The 23,625-nt window shown below is 56.1% G+C and overlaps 9 protein-coding genes across 9 annotated transcripts; 5 read left to right on the plus strand and 4 right to left on the minus strand.

Annotated features, from left to right (window-relative positions):
* Nucleotides 1–713: 713 nt before the first annotated feature.
* Nucleotides 714–2,084, plus strand: CYME_CMT168C (probable alpha-1,3-mannosyltransferase ALG2; the record flags this gene model as incomplete). The annotated part of the gene is made up of 1 exon (XM_005539141.1): nucleotides 714–2,084. One exon carries the CDS (start codon nucleotides 714–716, stop codon nucleotides 2,082–2,084), a length of 1,371 nt encoding a protein of 456 aa, XP_005539198.1.
* Nucleotides 2,085–3,222: 1,138 nt separating this feature from the next.
* CYME_CMT169C (methionyl aminopeptidase) lies at nucleotides 3,223–4,524 on the minus strand (the record flags this gene model as incomplete). The annotated part of the gene is made up of 1 exon (XM_005539142.1): nucleotides 3,223–4,524. The coding sequence occupies one exon, from the start codon at nucleotides 4,522–4,524 to the stop codon at nucleotides 3,223–3,225; it is 1,302 nt and encodes a 433-aa protein (XP_005539199.1).
* A 493-nt stretch (nucleotides 4,525–5,017) lies between these two features.
* Nucleotides 5,018–6,589, plus strand: CYME_CMT170C (hypothetical protein; the record flags this gene model as incomplete). The annotated part of the gene is made up of 1 exon (XM_005539143.1): nucleotides 5,018–6,589. One exon carries the CDS (start codon nucleotides 5,018–5,020, stop codon nucleotides 6,587–6,589), a length of 1,572 nt encoding a protein of 523 aa, XP_005539200.1.
* Nucleotides 6,590–7,060: 471 nt separating this feature from the next.
* On the minus strand, nucleotides 7,061–8,350 carry CYME_CMT171C (hypothetical protein; the record flags this gene model as incomplete). The annotated part of the gene is made up of 1 exon (XM_005539144.1): nucleotides 7,061–8,350. One exon carries the CDS (start codon nucleotides 8,348–8,350, stop codon nucleotides 7,061–7,063), a length of 1,290 nt encoding a protein of 429 aa, XP_005539201.1.
* A 388-nt stretch (nucleotides 8,351–8,738) lies between these two features.
* On the minus strand, nucleotides 8,739–9,944 carry CYME_CMT172C (presumed transcriptional regulator for RuBisCO operon; the record flags this gene model as incomplete). The annotated part of the gene is made up of 1 exon (XM_005539145.1): nucleotides 8,739–9,944. One exon carries the CDS (start codon nucleotides 9,942–9,944, stop codon nucleotides 8,739–8,741), a length of 1,206 nt encoding a protein of 401 aa, XP_005539202.1.
* Nucleotides 9,945–11,439: 1,495 nt separating this feature from the next.
* CYME_CMT173C (ATP-dependent RNA helicase) lies at nucleotides 11,440–13,323 on the plus strand (the record flags this gene model as incomplete). Its single annotated transcript, XM_005539146.1, has 1 exon — nucleotides 11,440–13,323. The coding sequence occupies one exon, from the start codon at nucleotides 11,440–11,442 to the stop codon at nucleotides 13,321–13,323; it is 1,884 nt and encodes a 627-aa protein (XP_005539203.1).
* Nucleotides 13,324–17,731: 4,408 nt separating this feature from the next.
* On the plus strand, nucleotides 17,732–19,906 carry CYME_CMT174C (similar to kynurenine 3-hydroxylase; the record flags this gene model as incomplete). The annotated part of the gene is made up of 1 exon (XM_005539147.1): nucleotides 17,732–19,906. One exon carries the CDS (start codon nucleotides 17,732–17,734, stop codon nucleotides 19,904–19,906), a length of 2,175 nt encoding a protein of 724 aa, XP_005539204.1.
* A 988-nt stretch (nucleotides 19,907–20,894) lies between these two features.
* On the minus strand, nucleotides 20,895–21,860 carry CYME_CMT175C (similar to long chain fatty acid elongation enzyme Elo1p; the record flags this gene model as incomplete). The annotated part of the gene is made up of 1 exon (XM_005539148.1): nucleotides 20,895–21,860. The coding sequence occupies one exon, from the start codon at nucleotides 21,858–21,860 to the stop codon at nucleotides 20,895–20,897; it is 966 nt and encodes a 321-aa protein (XP_005539205.1).
* A 915-nt stretch (nucleotides 21,861–22,775) lies between these two features.
* Nucleotides 22,776–23,564, plus strand: CYME_CMT176C (hypothetical protein, conserved; the record flags this gene model as incomplete). The annotated part of the gene is made up of 1 exon (XM_005539149.1): nucleotides 22,776–23,564. One exon carries the CDS (start codon nucleotides 22,776–22,778, stop codon nucleotides 23,562–23,564), a length of 789 nt encoding a protein of 262 aa, XP_005539206.1.
* Nucleotides 23,565–23,625: the final 61 nt, after the last annotated feature.

A 23,625-nucleotide genomic window follows, 5' to 3' on the forward strand; every position in this document is an offset into this window, starting at 1 on the left:
CATATTCGAGAATATCTAGTAAGATGTATCATGGTGGTGCTGCCGAAAACAATGTCTTCGATGCTCGCACCGGGAAGACCGTTTGTCTTTCGAATGGGAGAGATTATTTGGCGCGACAAGTTCACCGAGATCCCCGCACAAGCGTATAACCAAGTCGTCCAGGGACGGTTTCAAGTGTCTTCCGTCGTCAATTGAGCGACACGGCTAGCTGCGCCCACGAGTTACCTTGAAAAACCAAGATGGAAAACTTGAAGAACGGATGATTCTAGGCATGCATTAGATGATGATATCGATATTTTACGAAACCTTGTGCGAGGCCGTCATGAACCAGTTGGATTCGGGTCACGTCACGAATTCCAGCGGCAGGGCGTCGAACGTGCCACATCCCGAAACACAACCGTGGATCCCGCATCGACTTTTGAACCCGATAAACCTCTTCGCATTACTAGGAATGCTGAGGTCTTACATTTAGAAGAACTCGGGAACAATCGCAAGCTAGAACAGAGCGAGTCGTTCAGTGCTATTTTCTATGAAGGTGACGCGGGTGTCGAGCGCCCGGACGCGCAGCCCCTGGTGCGACCATACCAACTGTTCCGCTCCCGCTGCACAGATACGCGTTTCCGCTTCTAAAATAGGTCTAGGAAGCTGCCGCGGGACGGGAACGCTTTTCGTCGTTCCCAAACCCGGCTGGGTCCGCCGGCTCGGTACACAGCATGTCCAAAAAAACAAGTGACGACCAACGCCAAACAGTCAGCAAGTCAAGAGCTGTGGCTTTCATTCACCCGGATCTCGGGCTCGGTGGAGCCGAGCGTCTCGTCGTGGACACAGCGCTTGAACTACGCGCGCGACACCATACCGTCGTCCTGTACACGCTGCATCTGGACCCTCAGCGCTGCTTTTCTCATGTTCTAGATGGTTCTTGTGGGAAAGTGGTTTGTGTAGAGAACCGTGTGATACGTTTCATTAGACGTTTCGTCTGGGGACACGCGTTGCGCGCTGCGCTCTCCTGCGCAGTGCTGGCGGCAAGCGTGCCGCTCGACTATGATGTCGTCTTCGTGGACCTGGTTGCAATACCGCTCATGATTCTATGGTGGAAGAGGTTCCTGCAAAGGATCAGCTTGCACTGGAAAACGAGTCGGTACCTGGAAGCCGACGCCGCACGAAGATCCCGTCCTCGACCGCTTCTCGTGTACTATTGCCATTTTCCCGATCGTCTGCTGGCACCTGGTGCCTCTTTCGAAAGCGTACCCACTGGCGTTGGTCCACCCAAACAATCGGAGACCTGGTGGCGACGCTGGCTGCGCAGTCTCTATCGCAGCGTTGTGGACAGCCTAGAAGCCTGCAGCATCGCGCACGCAGATAGGATCCTGGTGAATAGTCAGTTTACAAGTCGAGTCGTCGAGAGAACGTTTCCTCGAGCAACTCGGAGCCGAAAGCCGTGCGTCTTGTATCCGCCAGTACCTGCATCGCCGGCGGATGTGAGCGAACCCCGCATACCCGACATGGTTCCCAAGCGCCCGTTCCTTCTCTGCATCAGTCGCTTTGAACGGAAGAAAAGGATGGAACTGGCGGTCCACGCACTCGCTCTACTCTATCAGGATACACGAGTGCGTGAAAGGCGGGTAATGCTAGTGATTGCCGGCGGCTATGACGAACGATTGACTGAGAACGTCGAATACCATGCAGATTTGCAAAAGCTTGCCGAAAAACTCGGCATCACGGAGGCGGTGATTTTCGCTCCCAACGTCAGTGATGCGGCTCGTGACGCCCTACTTTCACGCTGCGTGGCGTTGGTGTACACGCCATCCTTTGAGCATTTCGGTATCGTGCCCTTAGAAGCGATGCGAGCGGGGAAGCCGGTCGTCGCCTGTAACAGCGGTGGTCCACGGGAAACCGTTGTCCACGAGGTGACGGGGCTGTTGTGCGACGAGCCGGTCACCCCAGAGGCGTTCTCACAAGCGCTCAAATCGCTTGTGATGGACGAGGAAAAGCGGCAACGGCTTGGTCAGAATGCACGGGAGCGCGCAGTGCAATGTTTCTCCCGTAAGGTCTTCGGAGATCAACTCGTCTCTCTTCTCGGTTGAGGATGCCATCGGAAGCCAGCAACGGGCGACGAGGCCGTGGCATTCGCAGCGCGCGCACTTGTCGTCTTGCGATTCCGCGTGCGGGCGTCAGAGTCGCGAATGCGCATGCGCGAGAGAGTACGCATCCGCCGCGCGCGCGTAGCACTTGACCGCGTGCCAGCCGCATCGCCATGCTTCATGGATCGAAGTGGCACCCAGAGCGGATGCTTTCGGGCACCTTACGCTCGCGCCTGGATCCGTGCATAACTGGCGTCGTCATTCCCGCGTTAAACCGTGCCAACACGCTGGCAACTCCACCGGGTTTACCGATTCCAGAAACACAAACCAGGAAGGAGCTCGCCAGCGAAATCCTTCCGCGTCCGAAAAGAAAACCGAACCCATTGGTAGCCGCCCCTGAACCTGGTGCATATCACGTGGATACCGACCATGAACATGCGTTTCGCCGCGGCGCTGGCGAAGATGCGGCGCGCGGGTCCATGGCGTCGAATGATCGCGCACGCACAGGTCGATGGATAGACTGGGACACGTGTCCACGGATGGGCGTTCCCGCGAAGCAGTCGTTCCGCGTACGCACCTGAGGGCCATTCGTGGACCGGTAGCCGGCGTTCCGTGTGCCGGAATCGTACGCGCTTCCATGTATGTACGTTTTGTGTCCTATCGCCGCGGCGATGCTCAGCTGCGTTTCCTGAATGGGCGTTACCCGGGCCGGATCTCTTTTTCCGGTGCTGTGCTGGGAGCCGTTTCGCCAGGAACCTTCCGCGACCTTGCTCGATTGGCTTGATAATTATCGAAGCATATCATCGGCCGCAGGGAAACATGACTGCATGCGTGATGGCGTCGAATGCTAGCGCCGTGCGGAAGCCGCGCATACCGGGGTACACGAGCCCCGGGGCCGATATCGACGCCATGCCGGCAGCAGCGCAGGTAGCGTAGGCTGCGTTTTCGCTCGAGGAGACCGCTTCCAGAGCCGGTTCATGGAATGCCTGGGGCGATCGACTTATTCGTTTTCAGTCTTATGGACTCGATTGGGACCGAATACCTCGACTTGAATCCGGAGAACGTTGCACCACCGTGTGCTTGCGTACCAGCGCGATCTGAGACACGTACGAGCGACAAACCTGCGTCTCGAAGGACCGCACTAGTCTTGGTCCCAGTCAGGTCGCTCCCAGAAATAGCGTGGTGAAGCATCCGTCTTGGCGGTGAGCACCTCCACGCCCGCGTTCGTTACCAGCAGCGTTTCCTCGAACTGGGCAGAGCGTCCGCCATCGCTCGTTACTGCTGTCCACTGGTCCGGCCAGAGAACGTCACGTGCACTGCCCTGACAAATCATCGGCTCAATGGTGAACGTATTCCCGGCCCGGGCCACACCAGGAGTTTTGTTTTTCCGGTAGTGGGGAATATTCGGAGCCGCATGGAATAGCCGATGGATGCCGTGGCCACAATACGTTCGTACAACATTGTGCCCCAGTTTCTGCGCTTGCTCCTCAACCGCTGCCCCAATATCCCGGAAAGCTAGGCCCGGTTTCACGATGCGAATACCAGCTTGCAGACAGTCGTATGCGTTTTTGACCAAAATTCGAGAGGCTCGGTCAACATGGCCCACCAGAAACGTCTCATTCAGGTCACCGTGGAAGCCGTCCACATAAAGCGTCACATCAATGTTGACAATATCTCCATCTTCTAGAGGCCTACAGTCCGGGATCCCGTGGCATATGACTTCGTTCACGGAAGTGCAACACGACTTGGGAAAGCCGTAGTAGTTCAGCGGCGACGGGTACGCACCGCGAGCGATGCACGCCTCGTGAACGACTGCATCGAGCTCGTCCGTGGTTACGCCAACGTCAACAGCCTTGCCCGCAAGATCGAGCACCTCACGCGCAAGTCTGCACGCTCGACGCATACCCTCGATCTCGTGCGGACGCAGACACGGTATCTGGTTGGAACGCTTCGCCGCCTCCTCCGCGGCCGATACCCCGGTCTCTGCGTAGTCCGGCCGCGGAATCGTCGGCGGTACCGCTCGCTGAGGCGTTACTTTCCAGGGTCGCAGTGGGCCGGTGTACCCTGCGTAGCCGTGAAAACAGGGCGGAGGGTCCGCCGCGCTATCGTTCACCTCGTTTACCGTTGCAGTGTGGTTACGCTGCAAGCTTCTCGCAAGCAACGCCAGGTGCAGGCGCTGGTGCAACGGCCACGTTCGGTTGAAACAAGCAACCGAGCAGAAAAACGCAGGAGGACCCTTGAACCCCAGTCGAGTACACACCGGGCAGCGGTACCTACCCAGGTGTTTACAGGCGGCGGCGGCACAGTGGCGCTCTTGACAAGCGTCCGCTGGACACTTCTCGAGCTGCACCGGTGCGGCTGCGTTCAGCGACTCGTCGGTGGTTTGTGGTGTACCCCACTTTGACGGAGCATCGAGAGCGCCATTCTTGCTCTTGGAGCTCATGCCTCTACACTAGACCAGGTCTGGTCTCTGGTACAGCCACAGCACTGGCCTCGGGGCGCTCGTACCGAAAGGGGGCAAGCACAGCATCCCCACCGACCGGCGTTCTGGATCGTGGAGACGCAGGGCGGCGCGCCGTTCTCTTTCGTTCTCTGTATATCGAGACGATACCAGGGGCATCCGGCAGCTCGCTGGAGCTCACCTGTATGTTATACCGAACCGGACGCAGCGGTTGAGCTGATGCGTCGTTCCGTGTCACTAGTTGCAGTCGCGCGCCTGTTACGTGTTGGCTAGGTCTCTCACTTCCCGTCGCATAAAGAGTAACGGGCGGAGCGCTTCCTCCAGCGTGGGTTGTTCAAGGTCAGGCGCTCGCTATTTTGATGCTGGCTGACTACTGGCTTGTGAAGCGGTCTCGTAGACGTGTGGCAGGACGCCCGCAGTGAGCAACTGGTAAGCGTCTGCTCCTGTGGGAACAGAGACTGTTCGCGCTGCTACCATGCGTGACCAGCAGCAGCTTGCTGGACGTCCGCGAAAACGTCGTTTCAGTGCTGTGAATCATCTAGATGCAGACTCCGGTGTGGGATCAACTGGAACTAATGCGGCTGCCGGTAGTCAGGTTTCTTCATTTTTGACCGCACTCGCTGGAAAGCGTCACACCGCTGATACCGAGCGCTCAACTGGAAACCAGTTGGCTGCCGCTGGCCAGGTTGCCTCCTTTTTGACTGTGTTAGCTGGCAAGCGAACCAGCGCTGATGCTCCGTCTTCATTCTCTGCTCATGGAAGAACGACCAGTGCGTCGCAAACAGCAGTTGCCAGGGAGAACCCTTATGTTAGTGAGCCGCTGTTACAGGCACTCAGAGAAAGCGGCCTAGCGGATAAACGCCGGCAGCTACACGAGTATGTGCCAGGTTCGTGGATTCGATGGGCGCATCATCTGCGTCTCCAGCGGCAAAACGAGATCGAATGGGAGAAATGGTTGCGATATGGTATGAATGTCACGAGTCTCGCAGTGAGCGAAGCAAGAGCACCGCACTACTTGGTTGCTGAGACGATGCTCCCGTCCAGGAGTAGTCACGAGACGCAACTGGAACCATGGGATGAACTCTTGGTTGCTACCTCTTCAACAGCTTGCTCCTATGCGGAGGCGCTGAAAATGGCGACGCTCTTCGATCCGACACAGGAGGCGTTTCGCCGGCCTTTTGACGCCACGTCCCTTGCCAGGTTCATTCAGGCGCCACCATATCCAAATTGTATGAGCATCGACTTGACGCTGCCAGAGGAGCGACGACGCATTCGGCGCGCAAGAAGGCTCCAGAAACGACAGGAAATGGAGCATCTGAGACGCGCTGGCGCTGCTCCGCCGCCACTTGCTCACCGACGAGCCTTCCACGGGGTGCTAGCGGCCCTGGAAGCGCGACAGACGCGAGCTGGCGCCGCCTACGGGGCCTTGGCCACAGACCAACTGCGTCAGGTTGCGCAAGCGATGGTAACAGAGCGCATGCGCCAGCATGAGGCACGGAACGAAGCGAACAAACGTTCCGCCGCAGAGCGTGCGCTTGCGCGGAAACAGAAGCTAGAGCGAGACCGTCAAAGAGGCCTCGTCACGAAAGTGTACGCGCTCTGGACAAAAGGTATGACGAGTCCGAACGTGCGGCGCTTGCTTTTCCAGCTGTCAGCAGCTGCGGAGCGAATTGGTGTGAACGGTTTTATTCTGGAATGGCGGGAACGTTTCTTCAAGCACTGGGCAGGTGGCCTTCGATTTGCGGTCTTCATCGCCATCCAGGGTGGTGAAACCGCGACTCGCCAATGGGATGCTCTCCTCGAGCGACGGATGTCTCATACGGAAGATCGACTGCTTCTCGATCGTGTATGGCAAAGCACCTGGATCAGGGTTCTAGCAGGCGCCGCCCCAGTGACACTGCGGGGTGTGTCCTCGGAGGACAGCGCCCGGATGCTCACATTCGAGGCGCAAGTCGCTGAACTGTATGATATTGCACGCGCACGTTTCCTCTTGCATGTCGCAAAAGACACCTCTACGCCAGAGCGGAATGAGCATGATCTGTTTTAGTGAGGCACAGCACAAAGTACCAAACGCTCTCCGCAAAAGATACCACTGCAATCGATTGGAAAGAGTATGTCCTGTTAGGGTGAAGCGGGCACGACAGGAAACGCTTCCCCAGCGTTTCCTCTTCCCAGGGAGCATGTGATCCAGGTTTTCGCCTACGGACATCTATCCTACTCGAATTCCAGACGTTTCTTTTGCATGCGACAACTCCAGTGCCGCGTTAAGCGGGTATTACATGATTCGCGAGGCGCTTAGAGCACGTCCAGAAGACGCGAGGCAGGCGTCCCATCTACGTGCATCCAGATCGAGGGAATGCGTCCGAAGTTGCCCCTGGCGAAGAAAAGCTCTCGTCACCTGTGTGTCCATAAACACACGACGCTAGGCCGCAGTGTTTTTGCTGCCGTTTGGAATCCTGTTGGTACAGGTCTATCGTTGAAGTCTTCATCGATGCGCTGCAGATGCGGAAGCAGCCTACTAAATTTCTTCAACGAGACGCCGTTCATGGCGCTGATTCTCAACGGATCCACCGAGCGGCACCCGGAGAGAGAGCGTCGTCGGTGCAGAGGCGGCCCGCAGAGGTACGAGGGTCCCATCCAGACGAAGCCGAAGCAACACCGTTTCCGAACAAGTTGGAGTACCAGCTTGGAATACACCTTCCTCTACTGCGTGAATTGAAAGCGAGTCCCCGGAAACACCTGGAGAAACGTACCGAAGCAAACCTCGATGAAACGCGGTCCGATGCCCGTCGAGGCATCGGCGGTATGCTGGTTCCCAGCGAAGGCGCCAGCCCCAATGGGTGCCTATGGCTCGAAGCACAGCACTTTCGAGCGTTTCAACTACCGGTTGCCATGATCGATATGCTGTTCGTAAACAGGCTGGCAGGCGTACATCGAGCACGTCAACGAGCTCGGTGGCGGCGGGAGCAGGCACCGAGGCCTCAACGCCGCGAGCCCCCACACGGTCAAGCGGAAAGCTTCTTCGCTGGATGCGAGCTACCAACACTGTATCTGCAGTGCCGACGAGGTTTCCGTTTGCTGTCAATTGCAGATCAGCATAGGACGGATGGACCAGCTCCGAGTCCGGAGAGAAGCGCCAATGGATGTAGACTTGTTGATCGAACTCCCGGCTCGTCATCGTACACGCTGCATTTCCCAGTGATACTAGGTCCATCTGCTGCTCCAGGTCTCTTTGCAGGACCCGGAGCCAGTGCAGGACGCTGTAGCGCTGCCTCAACGAAAGTACAGTCTGCACGAGAGTATCGGGAACGGAGCTCGAGGTGGGTGTGGCGCTTTCCTCGCCAGGGGGCTCGGTATGTTTGCGCGACAACGCCTCGACCTGGTCCAGAGCAAGCAGGCGCCGCCACCGCTGACTTGACACGGTTTGCGCGGTACCCCGTATTCGAAGCAAACGCAAGAGGTCTGCCTTGACGTCCAGGATTCCAAGAGCCTCGCTTTCGTTTGCGGCTATTCTTTCCAGTTCCCGTTCGAATGCTTCCGGGTCCAGTTCGAAGAGTTCGAGAGCCACTGTGGCCACAGCGCCGAGCTCATGCTTTAGATCTTCAAGGATTGCTCTCAGGAGTGCAGCTGGAACAAGAGGTGCGGGGGTTACCTCCGATTTCGACGTCGGCAGCCGTGCGTCGCCTTGGAGGCGCTCCGCAAAACATAGCACCGTGCACAGGACGACATACCGAAGCAGCGTGCCTTGGCTAGCGCGTGCTTCCACGCTGGCGGTACTCTCCGCGGCATACCCTCCCGTGGTGTCCATAAACGCGGTCCACTGCTTCGGTACTCGCCAACGCGAGTACTCGGAGAACGCTGTTCACGGAGAGCAAGTCTTGAACCGCCGGGTACTCGTGCGTCCAGTGCGTTGCCAGCCAACTGGATGGTGGTCGTTCAGCGCGCTCGCGCTTCAACCGCGTACACCGTCATTATCCCGGGAGGTCAAAGCCTGGTGCTCCGACTCAAGCCGCACATATGAGTTACGACTTTACGTGCTTTAGACTTGAAACGACATGTGTCCAGTTGTCATTGGACCTGTCTCTGCAGTACACGTTCTGAACCAACATGGTACCTCCTATCCTGAGCAATACAGCGCGTTCGCCAAGTACGGAGTCGCCCTTCCCACACGCACTGAGTTATCCTTGCAACGACGCTTACTCCACAATCGCGGTCTCTCCACGTTCCAACAACTCCTGGACGGTCGGAAAGTCTTCGGTTATGAGCGTCATCAGCTCGTCGCGGCTAACGAGGCCGTCCGCGTTCGGGTCCATAGCCTTGTTGAAAATGCGGATAGCACTCCGCATCCGAGCGCGGTTGATGAGGTTGCGAACTGTGCGCGCGTTAGAGAAGTATGGCATCTGCATACGCTTCTCGATGTACGCACGGCAGGCGGGGATCGCATCGTCTGCGATACGGTACTCCATATCGCGGACCATCACCTTCGCGATGTCGACCAACTCCTCGAGTGTATAGTCCGGGAAGCTGATGTGATTTCCGATTCGGGAGCTGATGCCGGGGATATACGAATAGAATTTGTTCATGCGGTCCTCGTAGCCGGCAAAAATGACCACGAGATCCTCACGCTGCTCCTCCATGACGTTCAGCAAAATCTCGATGGCCTCGACACCGTAGTCGCGATCATTCGCGGCATTGTAGAGGTAGTACGCCTCGTCGATGAAAAGCACGCCTCCGAATGCGCGCTTGATTACCTCCTTGGTTTTCGGTGCGGTATGACCCACGTATTGTCCGACGAGGTCGTCGCGCGTGGCAACGATGAGATGGCCCGATCGGCTGTAGCCCATGGCCTTCAGAATTTGACCCATGCGCATCGCAACAGTCGTCTTGCCCGTACCAGGCGAACCAGTAAATGCCATGTGCAAGGATGGTGTCGTACCAGTCAAACCCAAGCGGCTTCGCAGCTTGTCGACTACCAGCAGTGCGGCGATTTCCCGAACCCGATCCTTGACCGGTTTCAGACCAACCAAGTCGTGGTCGAGCTTCTGTAGGATATCGAGCACGCCCTCTTTCTGAAGAAACTCGTCGATAGTGCCAGCCTCTTTGTCGTCAGGGATACTCATCAGTTCTTCGATTTTGCGTTGGCGCCGCAAACGCTCCTCGCGACGCGCCCGGTCTCGCCGTTCCGCCTCCTCGCGAGCGAGACGTGCCTCCACGTCACGCTCCTTGAGCGCATCACTAAGTCGACGTTCAGTTGGTTGCTCATAGTCTGAGCTTTCGTCAGCACGCAGACGAAAAGCTGCCGGGACAGCAGCGCCACTACGCTTTGAATTAGAGCACTTTGCGAGTGCCGGCGCCCGAATGCGCAGTGAAATCCCCTGAAGACTAGTCGTAAAACCCAACATGCTTCAAAGTATATATGTCAGTCTATGAATTGAACTATATTACCTGTGTTAAAGTGAATTTTAGCACCGTATGTTACGAGCAGTCGCGAAAGCTCCACACACGCACACACACAACCGTTGTATACCGAGCGGAGCAAAGAATTCGAGCCATTCGTGTGATGCGACGCAGCATGCGCTCGCCCGCAGCCGCTCGCCCGCAGCCGCTCCGTCGTGCGCATGCCGCGCCGCATCACACGATCCCAGATGTGACCGATCGCGGCGAACGACGTGACATCGATTTCCTTCCGATTCGATAGGGCGTGTGTCCGCTGACCACGGATCCAGGACTGCGGGATGGATGCAGGTACTCGGGGAAGCGTGCATCATGTTGCACTCTAATTTCGATTACCGTTAAGTTCTCTTGGGCGTGCGGGCCGTTTCGTACGTTCTATCTTGAACCGAGTGCCTGCCGTGCTGTACCCATCATAGCACCGAGACCGCTGGCACGGATGCCGTATTGAGAAAGCACGCGGTATTGCGCGAATACTGAGGGTGTCGGCTCGATGCCATGATTCGTTCAACGCGGCACCGCAGTGCATAATCGTGCCGGGAGCCAGCAAGCTGTGCATGCGGACATCCTGTCTGCCGACGCGCGGAGCGATATGCTACGAGTCCGCTGCGACCAGGGCGACGCCCAGACGCAGCGTAACCGTCCCTAGTGCAAGAATAAAGTGCGATGCCGACGATTTGCTCAGGTATTGCCACAGCACGCGCCACAGAACAGAGCGTGAAACACGAGTCCAACAGACTTGGACGCTCCGCGGGACCTAATACCGAGGAGGTAAACTCTCGAGAATATGGAAAACCTTTTCTTCCTTCCACGCTACCGAGAAAGCGAAACGAAATTATGATACGGTTGCTAGTCAGTGATAAGTTTCTGTTCTTTCCGCACCATACTGCATCACAGGGATGATGCGTGCGCAGCTACGAGCCATCGATGCAGGGGCAGGGCCTCACAACAGACTCGGTGCACTGCGGAACTTGCGGCCTGATCCATATCTTCAAGGGAACCGATGCAGGGGCAGGGCCTCACAACAGACTCGGTGCACTGCGGAACTTGCGGCGTGATCCATATCTTCAAGGGAACTATGGATAGTCGCTCGACAAACTTGGAAGTACGGCGTGGAATGATGGGCGCTTTCCCGGAGGCCGATACCCATCCAGCCCGCAATCTGGGATCCATGGTCCATGGGAACGTTTTGTCATCGAAAAGAAAAATCCGTCGCTGCAGCGGCGGCGACGGCGGCGACGGCGGCGGCGGCGGTGCCCAAACGCGCCCCCGCGAATCGCGTTACCGTTTCACAATCGCTTCTGCAGTCGTTTGTATACTGTGGAGAGAATACTGACGAAAATGCCAGAAGAAACAACATCAACAGTGTAAAGGAATGATCATAACGAGCAGAGGGATACGAGGGAGCGTCACGGTTCAGAAAGGGACGCCAGAGACGGCGCAAAGATGGCTCGATCTTACGTACCGCCCCATATGCGGCGGCAACTGGAACAGCAGCTCCGAGTAGGTGCGGCAGCAACCGAGCGCCCACAGCCGTTTCAGGGAAACGGTGCTCCCGAGGGGCGTGCTGCCTCATCTGGGGGCTTCTTTCGAAGTGGTTCTGGGGCGTCAAGAGGAGGCAGCTCTTTTGGAGGTGGCGTGATGGGTGCTCGGGAACGCGGCACCGGGAGCGCTGCTCCGGGTGGCGGTCGGCGTTGGGGTGCGGCTCCGACAGGCCCTGGACACCAATCAGGCGCGTCATCGCGCTTGCAGCGCCTTGGATTGTGGGAGGAAACAAACCCCTACTACAGCAGTGGGCTGGGGAAGCCTCAGGAACAGGATCACGCTGCCGCTGATGCGAACGGCGAGGTTCTAGAGCTTTTCAACGGCCAGAATACTGGCATCAACTTTGACAAGTACGACGATATTCCAGTAGAAGTTTCCGGTGAGAACGTCGTACCGGAGATCATGTCCTTTGAGACCAGCGGTATGGATAAGATTCTCCTGCGGAATGTCGCACTGTCAGGGTACCGCAAGCCCACACCTGTGCAGCGGCACGCGATCCCGACGGTGATGGCTGGTCGCGACCTCATGTCATGTGCCCAGACCGGAAGCGGGAAGACTGCAGCGTTTGTGCTGCCTGTTCTACATCAGATGCTGTTGATGGGCGGCCCCGCGCCACCGCCATCCTCGTCGGGCGTAGGCGGGATTTCCTCGCGCTCCCGTTGCTCGTATCCAACGTATCTGATTCTGGCTCCGACGCGGGAGCTTGCATCGCAAATCTTCTCTGAGTGCCGGAAGTTCTGTTACGGCACCAGTATTCGCGCCGCCGTGATCTACGGTGGCTCCGAAAATACCCGTGAGCAACTGCGCGCCGTGGAGAATCAAGTTGATATTGTGGTGGCAACACCCGGGCGCCTTTTGGATTTTATTGACCGGGGCCGCATCCATTTGGCAAACGTCCGGTTCCTGACCCTTGACGAGGCGGACCGTATGCTCGATATGGGTTTCGAGCCTCAGATCCGGCAGATTGTGGAGAACTGCGACATGCCGGCGGCTGGCCAACGCCAAACGCTCATGTTCAGCGCAACCTTCCCACGGGAAATCCAACGGCTTGCCTCCGACTTTCTGCACGACTATATTTTCCTTGCCGTGGGGCGAGTCGGTTCCACCACGGATTTCATTGTGCAACGTATCGAGTTTTGCGAGGACCATTTGAAACGAGAGATGCTGCTAGATCTCTTGAACAGCATACCCGGCTTGACCTTGGTTTTTGTAGATACAAAGCGAGCCGCCGATGCTCTCGAGGACTTTTTACTGCGACACGGGTATGCGGCGTCGTCGATTCACGGAGACCGGAGCCAACGCGAGCGCGAAGACTCGCTCGCAGCTTTCCGTTCAGGACAGACGCCTATTCTCGTTGCAACGGATGTGGCTGCTCGTGGTTTGGATATCCCGAATGTTGCGCACGTCGTCAACTACGAGTTGCCAGCAGCCATTGATGACTACGTGCATCGGATTGGCCGAACTGGTCGAGCTGGCAACCAGGGCATCGCGACCTCTTTTGCGAACGAAAAGAATCGGGGCATTGTACGTGACCTCATTGAACTCCTACAGGAGGCCGGCCAAGAGGTTCCCTCCTGGCTCTATACGATGTGTCAGGCACCAGTAGCCCGGAGCGGTAGCGGTCGAGCGGGGCGTGGCGGTCGTTTCGGCGGACGCGATATGCGTCGCGAAACGGGTGCTCCACGTCGACCTGCATTCGCAGGGAATGCATCATCGACCTCGACGATGCGCGACGAGCCCTGGGGAGGTGGCAACTGGCGTGCCTCCGGCGGAAGCGCCTGGTAAGCACATGGACCGCTCCGTTGTACCTCGCGTCCGTTACTATGTACTCTAAACATCTCAATATACGAGCAGCAGGTTGTTGGTTTCGTTTTCAGTTGTGGCGTCGAGTGGATACCATTCCGAGCGCCTCGATGCTGGCGTCGCGTCTGAGCCCAGGCCTGCGCTTGCCCCGAATCAAAGTGCTTCAGGCAGGTCGTTCTATTGGTGCCAGCGTGACCTGGTCGTCCAAATTGTGAAGCAGACCAGTTGATGTGTCCTGTTCTGTGCACACCAGACAGCAGGCTCTGTAGATGTCTGGACGTGGCGTACGGCTCGGCGGTTTGTTTGTGCTTACCTGGCGTGCGGCGAGCGACCCAGCCGCGCCCTGAAAGCGCCTGCGCGTGGTTATTGTTATTGTTATTGGGTACTACAAGCAGCAATTGCGCCTTTGGGAGGATGCACCATCGACACATCGATTTTCTGTAATCAAAAACATGTGCCTGTCGGCAAGCGACATCCTCTGGTACGCCATGAGCCTTCCAAGGGTGCAGCGCCTGCACCACGGCGCACAGCATCGCTGAAGGTACTCGAAGCAGCTGGATAGCTGGGGCCTGGGAATGGGTGTGCGTGGGGAAAGATCACGGCGGACGATGCGCTGGGGGATACCCAGGGGAAAAAATAGATTGGATCTGTACGCATGCCAGGCTAAAATGGAACGCGTCCCCCAGGCGAACTCAGGTGTCTGCTCTAAGGAAAGGGTCTCTTTCCATGATCATGATCAGCACCAGCGTTTGCAGGCTTTTCCGCTACTGTCCGTTTTTCCTCTCTCGTTCTCTCTTATATCCGGCATTGCACAGGTCGGACGCTCGTATCCCTTGCGAGGTAATCCCAACAGTCGACGGACGTGGACAGTGGCTTTAGAGACTGGATTTCGGAGTTTCCGACGGTTGTCGACGCATTTCACGTACAAACCGAAGTTGCGATCTACGCTTTGCGAACCATTTCGATTTCCTTCGTATGCAACCTCTGTGCATGCTGCGCAGCGGTAACGCTTGACGCTGATCAGGTATACCCATAGGTCCATCATTTCTCTCGTGGCGCGGAGGCCGCGTTGCGGCGCATGAAGGCTTGCACCCTCGCTCAATACACACGTTCTTGTTGGGTACTGAGAGCTTCCCCATATGCTTCCAAAGATTTCCGCGCCTACTTTCGTTCTTTAACGATCACGCGCTTCTTCGGCACGGTGCCTGCGGCGCGCTATCCGCTGCGCTCGCAAGTGCAGGCCCTTCTATTCGATGCTATATTCGTGGAGCGCCAAATTACTCACAGTGACATAAGTAACGGAAGAAGAACCCAACTTAGAAAGCTTTCCGATCCGGTTACTGTCCCTTCTTGGAGAACGGTGACAATCTCGCCACTGAGAGCGATCGCCGTTTTGACTCAAGTCCGAGTTGAAGTCCCTCTGCCATGCACACAGAAGAGACGGGAGCCTTTGCAAGTATATCCCGTCGGGGGGACCATGCTGCTGTGGACTTTTGTTTCGTTGATGTCCACAAAAAGAGAAGGACTGGCAGTTCGAACGTTGTTCTTTATTTGGTGCGACGAGTCCATTGAAATTTGGGCAAGAGCTGACGAACAAGTCATCAAGGGACGAGGTCAAGTATTTTATTCCGTGAATCCGGCGGTTCGAAATGCTGCACCCACGAGTTGCCATGAACCAAAATGATCGAGAACTTGAAGCGTATGTGATTTGACGAAGCTACACATAGGGATTGGACACGAGCGGAGGCTTTTAAATGTGAATCGCATGATAAGATCGGCTATTAAATGAACCCTTTTTCGATAAAGTTGCGAATCATCTTGATTCTAGTGACGCTACGAAATCCGAGTAGACAGCATCGGAGGAGCCGCTTCGAAAGCGCGACCGAGAATCCGAGAAATTCCAATGAATCCATTAGCACCCTGTGTTCACTATCCTCTTTTTATACACATGTGATCAGAGAAACAAAAACGCTTTCTTCGAACGTCCAGGATAAATGAATACCTACTCACAGACGCTTCCCAGTCTTTTCCGACCGGCAGCCTGCTATCGGCTTCAGCTTCTCCTTGTACACTTTGAGCCTGAAAGGTTGCCCCATGAAGTTGGATCACCTCAGGTCCGCAGATCTCGTCTTCTGCACCGCATATCGTCTGGCGTGGATGGCGGCGTTGAAGTCTCGGTTCACGACCTCCATGCGTTTATTGCAGCTGGTTGGACTCACTATCGCGAGGCTCACTCGAACTTTTGCATTCTGTACCACTACAGTCCCGCCATTGGCCTGTCGAGCAAACACCTTTTTTTTTGTCAGTGTCCCTCTTCTTCGTCACTTGCTCTTCTTCGTTCGATGGCCGGCGAGCATATTGTTTTCGTCCATTTCGGGCGCCCGGCGATGACGGGCCTGCAGGATCCTCGACTGCCATGTGCATAACTGTCCCTTGGATGTTTTGTTTCTTTAAAATGAACGCACTTGTTTATGCCCCTTTGTGGTGACCTTCACGGACGGAGAAGGGCCTGCGGAGGAACGACGCATGATATCCCGATGTGTCGCCGTGTGCTGAACGCTCTAGCGATTCACCTAGAGGATCGATCAATACGTTTCATAATAGACAACACGCCTTCCATGGGCTTCAACCACGGAGCGTACGGAGGAACGAAAAGCAGCTCTACCCCGATAGAGTGCGCAAAAGCTCGGACGCAATGGGAACGCTGAAATGCCACGTTTTCCAACAGAGGGACGTCACCAGACCCACAGGTGAAAGGTCTTCGATCATTCAACAAAGTGGTTCATGCTGGCCTGTGAGCCTGCTCTACGAGCGAAACCGAAGGCTCCACTGGAATCCAGTGCACAGCTAGAACACATGATGATGTCCTGGTTCTCTTCGAGTTCGATCATATATACAACGGGCCCCATCACCTCGAGTACCCGTGTACGCTCAGTCGATTTCATCCGATGGACGTGTCATCTGCGGAGGGAAAACAAAGCAACATAACTCCGTTTCATACCGACCGCTGAGTTCCAGGACCGCTATTGTTGTGATTTCGATGGTAAATGGCCGTGCGTGAACCAGGACTTTTTCTGCGCTTGTATTCCAACGTTTTCAGGACTATACGAACAAACAGTGAAGAAACAGAGACGGTCATGGTGGCTACTAGCGTCGCTCTCTGCTTGCTGTGCGATGATCAATCGGTCGTTTACGATCATTGGCAGCAAACAGTCTTTGAGAATGCACATATCTGGCACGGAGCGCTTGTTGTTGTTTCTTTCAGTATTCCTCAACTATCTGGGTACATTGGTATGACCAACCTGAAGGAGTAATGCAGTCCTCCATGTGCACTTCCGTAAAGCGCATTTCCTATGGGCAACTCGGCTCCGATCTACACTGTACATTGGAGTGTGATATCGATCGTCTGCTACGCAGCGTGGCAGGTGGCGGCACGAAACTGTTTTGAACGACTGTAACGGGAGGTGAATGGTGGAACCTGCAGTTATGGTGCAGAATGATGAATGACCTCACGTACGCGGATAACGTTGGCGCCCAATCGAAGATGTTTCAGTTCGTGACTGCGAACCATCGATCAACGTACAGAAACGATCCGATTGCTTCATCCTATGGATGATGGAAAAAGAAGAGAAAATTACTATTGTATTGGCGAAAGTGTGCCGAAAGAACAGAAACAAACCACTAACTAGGAACTCGATAACAGTAGGTTTCCCTCTGTACGATAAACCTTAGAAAAGGGGGACGCTTTCCGTACGATCGAAAGTTTCCCTTGTAGACGGAAGAGCCCACAAGCCGGACGAGTCTCCGGGGCTCGTACTTCATGCCCCTCCCCCAGTGGCGGATGTTGTGACGAGACGTTAGCGACTCGTTCACATTGCGAATGCACTCTGGAACTCTGGGCAGTTGGACGGTGTCTGTGCGTCGCCCTGGTCCGGGTGGACTCCTGGAATATCGCTTCGCGCTGCTGCAGGCAATAGGTCTATATGCACAGCTTGCGGGGTTTCAGAATAATTATGCACTCTGACCCCGCTTCAGGTGAAGCACTCCTCGACCCGATGCCCTCAGTGGTATGACGAAGCCGTTCTGACTCCGTGATGCATCTGCTCCAGCGTTTTAGGCGCTACTGCCGGTGCATTGATGCAAGAACTCGGCACACGTTAGAACGTACAAAACAACCAGCACATCCGAAAGAAAGTACAAGCAATGGAACTTGGAGGTAGGGTGTAGCATCATGATGGAAGCTTTTTCGATTGCGATTATCCATCCCGCAATCTGGGATCCATAGTCAATGGAATGTTTTGGCATCGGAACAAAATCCATTTCTGCGCCAGAACAATTTTTCACTTGCACGCGAGACCACCCAGAGCCGGAACTTGGGGCAAAGAGCGCTATGGCGTCTTCTGAAAGCTTCTCGGGCAAGGAATATACAATTGCTTCGAATGACCACACAACTGACCCGGTTCGGCGTGTGCTCCACTTTCATAGCGAAGCGAGTAAGGGCCTCAAGAACCGGGAAGAGGGCTCGTCAACCAAGCCGTCTCCGGCAAAGACGTTGCAGTTGTCTGAGAGCTGCGAACAAGACGCCCTTGCTTGCGCCTCAGAGGTGCGTATCCGAACGGTTCGCTCGTCACCAGAGTCTGGGTCACCAGGTGTCGCCGCTTCGACGGTGCTCGCACGTGACCCCGCTGTCGTGCTGGGTGCCGGCCCAGCGGGCTGCCTCATCGCACTCGAACTCAGTCGTCTTGGTATTCCCGTAGAAGTTTTTGAATATCGCTCCGCGCATTATTTTAGACCCTATATAGAGTACGCTGGAGGTGGCGGTGATCGGGCTCCTTACCAGCGATATCGCGGACGATCGATCAATCTGGCACTTTCGGCGCGAGGTTTGCGTGCACTGGAAACCGTCGGACTCGCACAGCGCATCCAGCAAATAGGTGTGCCTATGCGGGGGCGCATGATCCACGATACAGCAGGACGCGTACACTTTCAGGCCTACGGTGGTCGTCCCGAGGAGTACTTGCTCTCGGTATCGCGCACCACGCTGAATCAGATGCTCGTGGAGACCTGTCTGCTCGATGAGCGCGGCCTGATTACGATGCATTTTGGAAAGAAATGTACCGACATTGATCTCGACCAGTGCGTCTTGACATTCGAGGATGGATGGATGTCACCGAGGCACCACGGTTGGCCAGAATCAAATACTGAGGACACGGTTGATTCGCCACCGAGTAGCCGCAGCCTCGAGCGAGAACGAAGAGCGCGAAAGCGCGCAGCACCCGCGCGCGGCTTCCTGGGCACCAAAGAGAGAACGCCGCGTACGCCGCAGCACGACGCTACGCACAGAGAGCCTGGTGCCGAGGCCGTCCCCGGGTCGCTGATGTCGTCAACCGGACGCTCGACGTCAGCCGGAGCGGTCTCGACGCGTCATGTCACTGCAAGTTTTATCATAGGTGCGGATGGTGCACATTCGCGGGTGCGCCAAGCCATGCAACGACTTGTGCCTTTCAATTACGAGCAGGAGTACATCCCAACGGCGTACAAGGAGCTCTCGATTCCGTCACGCATACAGCGAGATGACACCGGGGGCTCTTCGGGCGGTTACTTGTTGGCACCGCACGCGTTGCATATCTGGCCTCGACATCGCTTTATGTTGATTGCACTGCCAAACCGAGACGGCTCCTTCACTGCTACGTTATTTATGAACAGAGATGCGGATCCAGGAGCGCCAGACGTGCCTTCGTTTGCAACCGTTCGAACGCCTTCGCAAATCCAGCAATTTTTCGAGTCCTATTTTCCGGATATTTACGCGCTTGTGCCATCGCTGGTCGCAGATTACCAGAGTAACCCGGTTGCTCCGCTCTTTACGATTCGCTGTGCACCATTTCATTACCGCGGCAGGGCGGTTCTCGTCGGAGATGCAGCACACGTGATGGTGCCGTTCTATGGTCAAGGTTGCAATGCCGCCATGGAGGATTGCCGGATTCTGGCAAATTTCTTCCGTGAAGAGATACGCCTCGCTGCGCTTCGAGCACCAAACAGACGCGTGCGGGGATGCGTGCGGCTCCCTGCCTCGGACTTGACGGTTGACTTCGAGGATGGCATTGCAGAGGACGACTTGACAGATGCGAAAGGCCTGCAGCGTGCTCTAGCCGATGATGGATATCTGGGCGGTGTCGTAGATTCGGAATCCGAGGGCGCGGCACTTTTGGACCTGGAGCGGGTGTTCTCTGCCTATAGCGCTGAACGGAAACCGAATGCTGACGCGATCACCAACTTGGCGCTCGAAAATTACTGGGAAATGGCCAGTAAGACCTCGTCGCGTCTTTTCCGCTGGAAACGTGAGATCCAAAACCAACTTCACGCGCTCATGCCTTGTTATTTCATGAGCCTTTATCACATGATCTCATTCAGCAACATTCCCTATGCAGAAAGCGTTCGCAGAGCTCAGAAGCAGGATCGTGTCATGAACGCGCTCTTCCGCTCATTAGGCTTGGGCTGTGTCAGCTTTGCTGGATTCATGCTGTGGCGCGCTTGTCACTTGCTACGCAAAGCACAGAGAAATTGAGGATTCACGGAAAGCATCCGCGATGAATCGATCTGCTCCGAGCTGCACGACAGGCGTGCGTTGCGTGCGCACTGAGAACGCCACCAAGTGGGACGGCATGCGTCGTGTGCGGTGCGGTGCGGTGGAGTGACTGCCGGGAGCATCTAACGCTGACGCTTGCCCGCGTTACGCGGAGTTGTCTGGTCACGGCACGGCGGACGCAATCGACGCTGCACGCAAAAGGTCGCTGGATGCCTTCAGTCCCTATTTGTCTTTTATGGAATACTGCTAGGAAGCTTGTGGAGCATCCAACCGTCGGTGAAGGAGCGGTGCTCACATGCCTGGTAGCGGGCAACGCTTGCAATTTCCGGCACCATCTAATCAGAGACTCCGATGGTATCCAGTAAAGGAATCGATGCGGAAGGCGCCGGGTTCTCGTTATCGCCTCCGCTGTGCCTGCTTGGCAAAGATCCCGCACGGGTGCAGAGCCGGCCTCCAGTCAACGCGTGATCATGCCCTGATGTAACATACGCTGAAACTTTACGAGCCAGAAGCTTCGTGAAAGACCTGCAATATAAAATAGGGCATTTCCCAGGAACGCAGACGCTGGATATGTCACGTCTTTGAAACATGGACGCCGGGCCTACATATGCGAGGGATTGATCGCGTTCTCGAGCGTCCTGCGCGCCTTGCGCACGTGCACAGAGACACCAAAAACCATAGCACTGATCGGTTTACCGTTCACAAGCAGGAGCAGCGGCACCCGGAGCACCAGCACCAGTACCAGCGATGTCGCTGGCCGTCGTTCGCATCACCTGCGGTGCTGCGCGCGGAATCACAAGCGCCCATGTGCGAGCACCGTGAATACCGCGTCTTCCAGACGTCGTGTTTCCTAGCGCAGATCAATACGCCCGTGCATGTACATAGGAGTCGGTGCGTCATCCACGCAATGCACAATCTCCCAGTCTGCAGTGAACGTACTTGCGACGCTCAAACCAGGCATGGCGCTTTATGACAATCTCCGCGCGCTCGTATGCCTCCTCGTGCTGGTCACGGAACCTCTTGCGGTCGATGCCAGCATACCAGCTTTCGCAGCGGACGTCGTTTGATCCCCGGCATCTGCTGAAAAATGGGTGCTTTTCACGAACTGTTGCGCTTCACTCGTGGGTTCGGAAGATAGCGCAGCTTCTTTCTCGCGAGATCTGCTCTGTTTTGGAGTCCGATACGACTTGCGGAAAAAGTCCCAAAACAAATAGCAGAACGAAATACCAACCAACTGTCCGAAAATAAAGGCCCGCATGGATCCTGAGCACCCCTTAGGATGCCTAAAGTAAAAGTAGACGAAAGGATAGGTTGCGGTTAAATCAATGACGAACTGAACGATCTGCGCCATCGTTAGATGCTGCTTCCACCAGACCCTATACCCGAGCGCCGACACCGCGTAGTAGTAGTACATGAAAACATGCACAAACGAGTTTGCCACTACTAGAATGAAATGAATCACCATCGAAGTCCGAAGGTACATCCAGAAAAGCGGCAGCACTACGCAATGGTGATAGACGTGCAGGAAGCTCAGAGGCCGTTTCCGCAAAACCATGATGATGGTATCGAGTAACTCATAATACTTGCTGACGTAGAACACATACATCCAGAAAAGCAAGCGACCGCGCATCACGGTACCGCGGTGGTCGCAGGCTATTGCACGCAACCCGTCTGGCTCTCGTACGGCATGCAGCATGATTTCAATGAGCGTCCCGAAACCCATGGCCAACGAAAGAAGCGTGAGAAAAACGTTGTGCAGGACGACCGCGCTTCGCAGAGAGAACGGGCGGCGTGTCCGCATGACTCGCTCGAGCCCTGTGATCACCAGCAGGTAAATGGCGATACCGGCCAAAGGGTACACGGGGCGCGAAAGCGGCGCACCACGGAACCCGAAGTTTTCCGAGTATTCCAAGAGCGGTTGTAGGCGAGTCATACGTTCGAGCGTTTGTCGAATTCAGAAAAGCGCCGGCTGAAAAAATTGCGCAATACGCAGCGCCAGAGCAGAGACAATGCGAACAGTGCAGCGCTCCCCGCCGTGCGAGGCACGATGCAAACGCACGAACCGTGCGACTTCGAAGACGACGCAGCGAGACCGCAGTGGCCGAGAACTGCGCTCTGTACCAAGTTTCGCGTGTTCAAGAGTTACTTCGCTGTGAGCTACTTGGCAAACAACTCCGCAGGTAAACTTGGAGCAGTTCCCAGTCAGCGTATCGTTCCTGAGTTGCAACCCTCTTCTCAAGAAAAAAAAGATACCGCGCAAACTAGGACTATTTGGCTGGTAAGTTCCAGTGGAAGGAAGCTGCCTGTACGAAGAGAAGTTTTGTTTAGTGACGAAGCACAGGGTCCACACAATGCAGTCCCTGACTTGACGCCGTATTGTGCGCTGCGCTGCACCGAAGCAGTGCAACCGCCAACCCGAGCGTGCACCGAGCCCACAATGGACGCCTGTCTTGCGAGTGCGGTCTCAACACCGCAAAAGCGACTCGTTCGCGCTGCACCAGCACCTGCTTCTGGAACGGTCTACGGCGCGGTTCCGTGAGCGAACGCGTTGCACAAGCAGTCGAGAGCGCCGTCGTCACTTGCGCCGCACGAAGCGCCAGCACACGGATGCGTATATTTTTGCACGCATGCGTGCGTGCGCCGACGGCGGCGACGCGAATGCGCTGCCACAGCGCCCCAGGCACGACATCAGAGATTTGCGTTGCGCTCGTTGCGGAAGACGGTGCCAACGCTGCTGCCTTTGCCGCTACCTGCAACGCACCTGTACATGTATCGAAGACCGGAACGAGCCTTGCTGCAGAATCTGGAAATTGGGACGTAGTTCAGGTTCGAACGGTGTCTTTCTACGATGACAAGTCAAGAGTCGGGCGTACGTCGCCTGGAGTGGACGCTTACCACCGCGGAATCCCTCCGGAAACTCACCGAAGAGAGCGCAACTGCTCCGGTCGTTATTGACTACATCTTATCGAAGCAAGAGGTGCTGACCACGAGGGATGTCATTGACGCGCTGTTTCTGGTCTATGATCTTCTTGTCTGGTCAGCGACAAGCTTCGCAATGCCCATATCCACAGTTGTGCGCATGCTATCGTTGCCCTTGCTTGTCGCACTGCAACGGTCCGCCATTGCAGCCTCTCTGCAGAGTGGTCCGAGCCCATGGCCCCAGTGGGAGCACGTCGCTGTCGGGGGCACCTTTGACCGGTTGCACGCAGGCCATCGACTGCTGCTGTCTGCTGCCCGATACCTGTGCCGCTCGCATCTCTACATCGGGGTCTCCGGCGAGGCACTCGTCGCCGACAAGGCGCAGAAACACAACCTGCAGGCATTCCCCGAGCGGTGTGCTGCTGTCCAAGGCTTTATGCTGCTTCTGGGGAGCGTGGTTTCTCACTTGAGCACGGTGAACATCCATCTCGTCGAGTTGGAGGACGCTGCTGGACCTGCTGCGACGGACCCGTCGCTTCAAGCGCTGGTGGTGTCCGAGGAAACCGCCGCTGCGGCAACTGCAATTAACCGACAACGGCAGGAAAGGGGCCTGTGCGAAGTGGTTTTAGTTCAGGTTCCCATTCTTTGGCAAACGCGCCCCGATGGAAAACGGGAGAAAGTGAGTTCGACCTGGCTTCGGCAGATGCTCAATGGCTGAATCAGACACAGCGCGTGGGCGGAAACGCTGCGCGTGCCGCACGTTTTGCGACAAAGTCGCC

This window comes from Cyanidioschyzon merolae, chromosome 20 (genome assembly GCF_000091205.1).
Source record: "Cyanidioschyzon merolae strain 10D DNA, chromosome 20, complete genome".
Lineage (NCBI taxonomy): Eukaryota > Rhodophyta > Bangiophyceae > Cyanidiales > Cyanidiaceae > Cyanidioschyzon > Cyanidioschyzon merolae.